This window comes from Lynx canadensis, chromosome B3 (genome assembly GCF_007474595.2).
Source record: "Lynx canadensis isolate LIC74 chromosome B3, mLynCan4.pri.v2, whole genome shotgun sequence".
Lineage (NCBI taxonomy): Eukaryota > Metazoa > Chordata > Mammalia > Carnivora > Felidae > Lynx > Lynx canadensis.
In genome coordinates this window covers 59,460,330-59,469,506 of record NC_044308.2, presented here as the reverse complement: position 1 = coordinate 59,469,506, position 9,177 = coordinate 59,460,330, and the positions used below count along the sequence as shown (strand labels likewise).

The window sequence follows — 9,177 nt, the reverse complement described above, 5'->3', positions numbered from 1 at the left end:
GTGGGCGTCTCCCACTAGAAGGCCGAGTCTGTTATTGCGCATGTTCACAGGCTTCTCTAGCTTCCTCAGTCTCGCAGTGTTTGGACGGAACTTCTGGCGGGAAGTTGCTTCCCGTTGGGATTTGCTGTTAAGCTCCTGTGGCGAGGAAGGTCCTAATTAAGGGGTCCCTCTTAAGTTGGTTTGAAGCTGAGGAAAATGGGATAGTGATCAATAAGAAGTTGAGCAGATAGTGAAGGGCAGTTTGTCCATATTGTTGACAATTCAGAATTGGAGTTTAAGGAGAATAGAAGTCCTGCTAATAGCACCTGATTAGCTCAGTCGATGAAGCCGAGTGAGTTGTGGTGGGATATTTTTTGGTCGCGCGAGGGCAGGTGGTGGTGATTTAGGCCATTGCCATTAAAAAAAAATCCCCCAAGGGGTCTGGAGCGATGTCTGAGGTCAGAACAGTGTACTTTCAGGCTTAACAGTTTTTTCAATTTCTCAAGACCGCCCATTAAAACATTCCTGGCTAGACAGTGTATTTAAGTCCATAAGTATTTATAAAGTACTTGATGTGTTTACCGTGCTTACCTCCCTGAGTATGGAGCATTGTCTAAAGGTTTAAGTTTTGTTAGGGAATTCTTACAGTGCATACAGAATCGTAACAAATAGTAATTTACTAGCTGGGTTTGTAAAAAATATTGGGTGATTGTAAGTCAGAATACATTTCACCATAGAAAGGATTTTATAAATGCTGTAGGGAGAGATGGCACAGCATGTACAGTCTTGAAATTCAGAGATATTTTGGTACATATCAAACACTATGAAAAGTTTGAATAATTTTTATTACTAAGGAAACTATGAAAGTATAAACTATGAAAAGTTTATTAGTAAGTTTTGAGTCAAGCAGTGGTGGAAGTTTGGCAGGAACTACATCATGGAAGGCCCTAAAGTTAATGTTAATAGGATTAGTTCTCAAATCATTTCACCTGTGTTATTGGGTCTAGGCTGGGAGAGTAAATAAAATTGGGCAAATCTGGAGCCAGGAACAATGGAGGGCCCAGGTAACCAACCAGGGAAGTAATTTGGGGCTAGATAAGGATCTTAAAAATAGAGTACATAGAAATTTATATTTTGAATTTAACAGCTCCAAAACCGTGCTGTCCAGAGTAAATCTGATGGGAAACCAATTGTTTTGACTCATGGCAACCCGGGGCGGGGGGGGGGGGGGGGTGGGTGGTTAATATGGCTGTAACTAAAAATTACAGGGCACTAAAATCTTATTTATGTTACTTTGTGATACAAAAATGATTTCACAACCTTTCCCAAGCCTTTGGGCTTTATACGGTCATTATTAGGATCTTAGTTAATTGGTGGGCATATGATCAAGTAAAATTTAAATCAGTTTATCAACTCTTGAAAAAAAATCAAAATACTTCCCTTCCTAGGAAGAAGGTAGTATGGTAGCCATATGGCATAATTTTCTCGTGTTGGGGTTATAAAGAACCAGGGAGCCCAGGTAAAGGGTGCATGTTGATTTCGATTTTCCCCGCTCTCTATCCATAAGTGCGTCTGAATCTTTTCCAGGCTCCCATTGCCAGGCAGGGTGGTTTTTCCAAGGTGGCGCTGAAGCGCCATTGTTTTTCAAAGCGAGATACTGGCATCAGCAGCATCAAAAATCCCGGGATCAAAGGTAAAAATGTGGATTCGGTCCAATCGCATCCCTAAAGAATTTGAGTTTTGATTGAGGCTGGTGAGCTTGACATGTATAGAGACCACCGTAATGCCCGTGTGTCGAGGCCCCTCCATCGGCCAGCTGGCGTCAGAGCCGGTCTGCGCCGCCCGCCAGGGCCCGCCCCCGCTCCTGTCCCCGCCCCGCTGCTCCTCCTCTACCCCCTCCCAGCACCTCCCGCCGAGATCTTGGCGGGAAGACGCCCGCTGCTAAGCCGCGAAAAGATGGGGTCGCGCTCAGCCAGCGAAGAAAAGGCGGGCTCCAGACAGCGACTCCAGGTGAAGGTGAGAAACGTCTGTTGTTCTCGGCTGTACTCCTGCCTCAGTGTTCGCGAGGGATTGCCGGGCACAGGCCTGGGAGGATACGAGGATTTGGTACCTTCCACCTTCGCACTTCAGAACTATTTTCAAAATTGCTCCTTGGGGCATCTCTCAACTAATGGGTTTTTCGGGGGTGTTGCTTCAAAAGATAATTGAGGATACCTGCCCTGATTTTCCTCTATGGAAACTAGACCTTCAGTGTTGAGGAAGGTTTTTACCAATAACCCCCAAAATAGGGGCAGAGTGGGATCAGGGACCCTGCACTTGCTTTTGAAGCAGTTAATGCCGGCTTCTCACTCTGGAAATTCCAGTTACTCAGAAACTGACAGTTGCCATAGTCTCCTCAGTTATAAATGTAGTCATTATATTGTTATATGTCTGCAGACTCATGGGTAAGAAATGCGCCCAGTATAATAATTAAATTCAGGCTATGAATTGGGTATTTAGATTATGGTGGGGAAAAAAGTTTCCTTACAAGCTAACAGTTTGGATTTATATTTTCATCAGGAATTAAGAATTAGATTTATTTTACACAGATCTGTAAGAGGAGGCATAGGATCTGGGGTTTTAATGCTCTGCTTTGTTTTATTGACCCAAATAGGTGAATGAATATAAAGAAAACCAAAACATCACTTGTGTATCTCTGAGACCAGTACAGACTACAGTTTTAGGAAAAACACCTAAGGTGTATCTTGTCCCGTTTTCACTCAGTAATTATAAGTCAGACCAATTTAAGCACCCCAAATCCCTATTGAATAAGAATTCTAACAATGAATTTGTATGTAAGAAATGTAAGAAGACTGAAATAAGGAAAACTTGCAGGAGGATTTTAACTCCAAAGATGGAAGCCACATCCTCCAAGACAGAATCCACCTTGCAAAAATCATCCTTAGATGTTTGTACTGAAAGTAACAAGCGACAACACAAGAGCACTTCAGATACAGTGATTCCCAGTGTTGATATGGAAAGCATTCAGAATCTAGACAGTGATGAAGATACCACACTAGGCCTGGTAAGAATTTAATTACTAGCTTATTCAAGTTTTTCTTATTTTACAGTTTGAAGTTCTGATAAGCTTACACAGTCCAGGGTCTATGTATATTTAATTGAAATTTTATTTTTTAAATGCTTAACAGATAACTTCCTTGGTTAATTTTGCTCTTGGTTTTGATTTGTCCAGGAGAGGATTGACTTAATTTTCATTTTGTTTCCCTTTTTCTTCCTCTCAGTGTATTGTAAATATTTTTGGGTTTACTCATGCTTTATGGTGTCTTGCTCATCTTTACATATTTACGCACAATGTGCCAGAAGAACTTGGCCTGTGGGACGTATGGCGTTTGAGTGACCCTTGATATCAGGGCAGGAAAATTATCATTAATTGATTAATATAGCTGAATATTTCCTCTAAATACAACAAGGGGAAAAATGATGGAGTAGAGAAGATACATGGAAAAAAAACTTATTAGTTCTATCTAAAATAATAGTTTGAATCAGTTTAAGAAATTAGGCATCTAATTTTGGGGCTTCTATTACCTATCAGGAGTGTTGTACTTCATTTAAAGTGACATATTTTGTGCAAGACAAGATGAAACCATACCACATGTCAAAAAGTTGATGGAACAGAAAGTGATGGTAGAGAAAGATAGGATAATTGTGGTGTTCTTTTGAAATAGGAATTCAATTTATGCTTTGTTGTCTCAGAGATAAGAACTAGGACATTGATGGGAACGCATGGGTTAAGTCATTAGTGCATTGGATTGGGGATTGAAAGCTTAAGTTTTAGACGTGGCTGCTTCTAAGAAACCTTGTGATTGTAAGCAAATTGCCTCTAAGTGAGGGAATTCAATAAGGCCCGAGATTCTCAACCTTTAGCCTATATCAGAATTGCCTGGAGAGTTGTTAAAACTCCATTGCAGGGCTCCATCACTAGAGTTTCTCACTCAGAAGTTTTGGAGTGGGGTAAGGAATTGGCATGTCTAACACGGTTTCCTAGAGATTGTGGTGCTATTGGTTCAGACTGGCATTTTGAGAACCAATGGATTAGATTATTTCTTTGGCCTCTTTGACTATAAGATTCTCAGTATATGAGGCTAAAGTAGATTTTTATTTTTTAATTTATTTTAAAGGTTTTTTTTTTTGTTTTTAATTTTAATTCCAATATAGTTACCATACAATGTTATATTAGTTTCAGGTGTACAATATAGTGATTCAACAATTCTGTATACTACTCAGTGCTCATCATAAGTGTACTCTTAATCCCCTTCACTTATTTATTTATTTTTTTTTTATTTTTTTTTTCAACGTTTATTTATTTTTGGGACAGAGAGAGACAGAGCATGAACGGGGGAGGGGCAGAGAGAGAGGGAGACACAGAATCAGAAACAGGCTCCAGGCTCTGAGCCATCAGCCCAGAGCCCGACGCGGGGCTCGAACTCACGGACCGCGAGATCGTGGCCTGGCTGAAGTCGGACGCTTAACCGACTGCGCCACCCAGGCGCCCCTCCCCTTCACTTATTTTACCCATCCCACTACCCACCTCTCCTCTGGCAACCATCTGTTTGTTCTTTATAGTTAAGAATCTGTTGTTTGGTTTATCTGTCTCTTTTTCTGTGCTTATTTGTTTTGTTTTTTAAATTCTGCATGTGAGTGAAATCATATGGTATATGTCTTTCTCTGACTGACTTCACTTAGCATTATACTCACTAGCTCCATCCATGTTACTGCAAATGGCAAGATTTCATTCTTTTTAAAAAAAAATTTTTTTTAATGTTTATTTTTTTTTTTTTTTTTTTTTTTTTTTTATTTTTTTTTTTTCAACGTTTATTTATTTTTGGGACAGAGAGAGACAGAGCATGAACGGGGGAGGGGCAGAGAGAGAGGGAGACACAGAATCGGAAACAGGCTCCAGGCTCTGAGCCATCAGCCCAGAGCCCGACGCGGGGCTCGAACTCACGGGCCGCGAGATCGTGACCTGGCTGAAGTCGGACGCTTAACCGACTGCGCCACCCAGGCGCCCCTAATGTTTATTTTTGAGAGAGAGAGAGAGAGAGAGCGCGTGAGAGGCGGAGGGGCAGAGAGAGAAGGAGTCCCAGAATCTGAAGCAGGCTCCAGGCTGTGAGCTGTCAGCACAGAGCCCAACATGGGGCTCGAACTCACAGACTGTGAGATCATGACCTGAGCTGAGGTCGGACACTTAACTGACTGAGCCACCCAGGTGCCCCATGATTTCATTCTTTTTTATGACTGAATAATACTCAATTTCATGTATATACCACATCTTCTTTTCCTTTTTTTTTTTTTTATTAAGATTTAAAGATTTTTTAAGTAATCTCACCCATTGTAGAGCTCGAACTTATAACCCCGAGATCAAGAGTGCCATGTTCTGCTGGCTAAGCCAGCCAGGTACCCCCCCGCCCCCCGATATTTATCCATTCATCTATCGAGATTTTAATTTGATTTAAGGATATAGAGTCAGAAATTAGAACATTTCTAAGTAAGTACTGAAGCTAGTCAAGTAGAGTTATAAATGCCCAGCATACATTTTCTTCGGACAAACTGAAAGATCTAACATCTTTTATAGGACATTTCATTCTTTTCTCTTCCTTTTCATTAGTTATCTTTTTGGAGTTAAAATGACTAGGTTTTGTGGTACCATGCTTGAGAAACAATATTTTATTTACAAGCTAATTTTTTCTCCAAATGAGGGGAGGCTTTTTTCACAGCACAGACAAGTGTATTAGCCTATAAGTCTAGAATTTTATTCTGTTTTCTGGGAAACTTGGAAAATTTTATCTCTCAGCACTTTTATTAAATGTTTTAACTTGATAGAGAATTTCTTAACAGTTAGCTTTATTTTAAGTTTTGAAAACATTTTGGGCTTACAGAAGAGTTGCAAAAATAATACAGAGAATTCTGATATACGTGTCTTTCACATAGCTTCCTATTGTGTTAATACCATACATAACCATAGAACACTTATCAAACAAAGAAATTAACCTTGGTAGAATAATATTAACTAAAGTACAGACTTGATTAGGATTTCACTGTTTTTTTTCCCTAACATCCTTCTTCTGTTCCAGTATCTAGTTTAGAATTGCACAATGCATTTAATAGCCATGTTTCTGTAGTCTCCTCCAGTCTGTGACAGTTCCTTAGTCTTTCATAACCTTGGCACTTTTTTTAAATGATTTTTATTTATTTCTGAGAGAGAATGAGTATGAGCGGGGGTGGGGGGGGGAGAGGCAGCAAGAGAGGGAGGCACAGAATCTGAGGTGGGCTCTAGGTGCTGAGCTGTCATCACAGAGCCTGATGCAGGGCTCAGACTCGTGAACCTTGAGATCATGACCTGAGCTGAAGTCAGATACTTAACCGACTGAGCCACCCAGGCGCCCCATAACCTTTGGCACCTTTAAAGAGTACTGAATAGTTATTTTATGTAATGTTCCTCAATTTGAGTTTGTCTATTTTCTCAAGATTATATTAAGGCTTTGCATTTTTGGGGAAGGATACCACAGAAGTGAATGTGCCCTCCTCAGTGCATCATGTTAGGGTTCTGTGACGTTGATATATTTTACTGGTGATGTTGACCTTGATCATTTGGCTAAGGTGGTATCTGTCAGGATTCTCTAATGGAAACAATATTTTTCCCTTCGTAATTATTAAATATTTGGAGGGAGATGGTTTGAGACTATGCACGTATCTGGTTTCTATCATCAAGCATATATTTTTATTGAAATAAATTTTACATAACATAAAATTAACTATTTAAAAGTATACAGTTCAGTGGTTTTTAGTATATATACAGTACTGTACAATCATTACCACTGTCTAGTTTCAGAATATTTTTTTCACTATGAAAAGAAACCCCTGCCAATTAACAGTGACTACCAACTTCCCCACCTCCCTAACCCAGCCCTGGAAACAGCTAATCTACTTTCTTTGTCTATATATTTGCTTATTCTGGACATTTCATGTAAACGGAATCATATAGTACATGGCTTCTTGTGTCTGGATTCTTTGAGCATAATGTTTTTAGGGTTCAGTCTTTCCTAAAAATTAATTTTTTTTTAACACTTATTATTTTTTTTTTAATTTTTTTTTCAACGTTTTTTATTTATTTTTGGGACAGAGAGAGACAGAGCATGAACGGGGGAGGGGCAGAGAGAGAGGGAGACACAGAATCGGAAACAGGCTCCAGGCTCCGAGCCATCAGCCCAGAGCCTGACGCGGGGCTCGAACTCACGGACCGTGAGATCGTGACCTGGCTGAAGTCGGACGCTTAACCGACTGCGCCACCCAGGCGCCCCGGCACTTATTATTTTTAAGAGACAGAGACAGAGCAGGAGCGGGTCAGGGTCAGAGAGAGAGAGACAGAATCTAAAGCAGGTTCCAGGCTCTGAGCTGTCAGCACAGAACCTGATGTGGGGCTCGAATTCATGAACCATGAGACAATGACCTGAGCTGAAGTTGGATGCTTAACTGACTGAACCACCCAGGCGCCCCTAAAAATTAATTTTTTAAATATTTGTTTATTTTGAGAGAGAAAAAGAGAGAGAGGGAGGGAGGGGCAGCGAGACAGGGAGATAGAGGATCCAAAGCGGGCTCTGTGATGAGAGCAGAGAGCTTGACACAGGGCTTGAACTCACGAGCTGTGAGATCATGACCTGAGCTGAAGTCTGATGGTTAACCGACTGAGCCACCCAGGCACCTCTTGTATGAATTCTTAAAGTATTTTCTATATATAAGGTCATATTTTGGCAATAAAGATGGCTTTATTTTTTCCTTTTCAATCTGGATGTCTTTTATTATTGTTTTTTCCCAATTGTCTTGTCCTATTTGTCCTAGAATTTCCAGTACAGTGTTGAATAGAAGTAGCAAGAGCAGAGATATTTTCTTAATCCTGAGCTTTAGGGGAAAAGCTTTCAGTCTTTCACCATTAAGTATGATGTTAGCTGTGAGAAACATCTATTTTCAAGAAACTTTTATCCAAGTGATTATAGATTCATAGCAATTTGCAGAAATAGTATGGAGAGGTATCATGTACACTTCACCAAGTTTTTCCCAATGTGTACATCTTATATAACTATATCACAATATCAAAACTAGGAAATTCACATTGGTACGAGGTGTGTGTATAGTTCTGTATCATTTTATCACATATTGTTAATACAACTATCAACATAATCAAGATATAGAACTATTCCATCTCCACAAAAATCTCCGTTAGGCTAATTTTTAAAATTATTTATTTATTTTAAGTAGGGTCCAGGCCCAATGTAGGGCTTGAACTCATGACCCTGAGATCAAGAGTTGCTTGTTCTACCAGCTGAGCAAGCCAGCTGCCAGCAAGCCAGGCTATTTGTTTTTTTGTTTCCAGGCTTTTTTTTTTTTTTTTTTTAATTTTTTTACATTTATTTATTTTTGAGAGACATAGACAGAGCACATGTGGGTGAGGGGCAGAGAGAGGAGGCACAGAATCCGAAGCAGGCTCCAGGCTCTGAGCTGTCAGCACAGAGCCTGATGCAGGGCTCAAATTCACAAACCGTGAGATCATGACCTGAGCTAAAGTTGGGCACTCAACTGACTGAGCCACCCAGGCGCCCCACCAGGCTATTTCTTTGTAGTTACGCCTATAGCTCTCCCTCTCATCCTCCTTTGCCCCTGACAACTGCTAATTTGTTCTTCATATCTACAGTTTTGTCATTTTGAGAACAGTACATGAATAGGTTCATACATTGTTTGAATTTTTGGCATCAAGCATTTTTTTTTAAGTTTATTTATTTTGAGAGTGAGAGAAAGCATGAGCAGAGGAGGGGCAGAAAGAGGGGAGAGAGAATCACAAGCAGGCTCTGCACTACTAGTGTGGAGCCCAATATGGGGTTTGAACTCAGGAACTGAGAGACCATGATCTGAACTGAAGTCAGACACTTAACTAAGTGAGTCAACTAGGTGCCACAAGCTTTTAATCCAAGTTATTTCTTTGATTATTTTTTTAAATAATTTTTTAAAGTTTATTTATTATGAGAAAGAGAGAATATGAGTAGGGGAGGGGCAGAGAGAGAAGGAGAGAGAGAGAATCCAAAGTGGGCCCTGCACTGCCAGCTTGGAGCCCAAAGTGGGGCTTGAACTCACGGACTGTGAGGTTGT

At 40.3% G+C, this 9,177-nt stretch overlaps 1 protein-coding gene across 2 annotated transcripts in view; it reads left to right on the top strand.

Annotated features, from left to right (window-relative positions):
• Positions 1–67: 67 nt before the first annotated feature.
• Positions 68–9,177, top strand: part of WDR76 (WD repeat domain 76) — a 65,131-nt gene continuing 56,021 nt past the window's right edge. Inside the window, exons 1-3 of one of the 2 annotated variants that reach the window (XM_030318308.2) lie at positions 68–149; positions 1,567–1,995; positions 2,633–3,043. In XM_030318308.2, coding sequence (XP_030174168.1) covers positions 1,744–1,995; positions 2,633–3,043 — 663 coding nt within the window. In that variant the 5' untranslated portion in view covers positions 68–149; positions 1,567–1,743. Of the gene's footprint in view, positions 150–1,566; positions 1,996–2,632; positions 3,044–9,177 lie in introns of those variants that run through there. The other variant, XM_030318310.2, reaches the window with a different exon arrangement.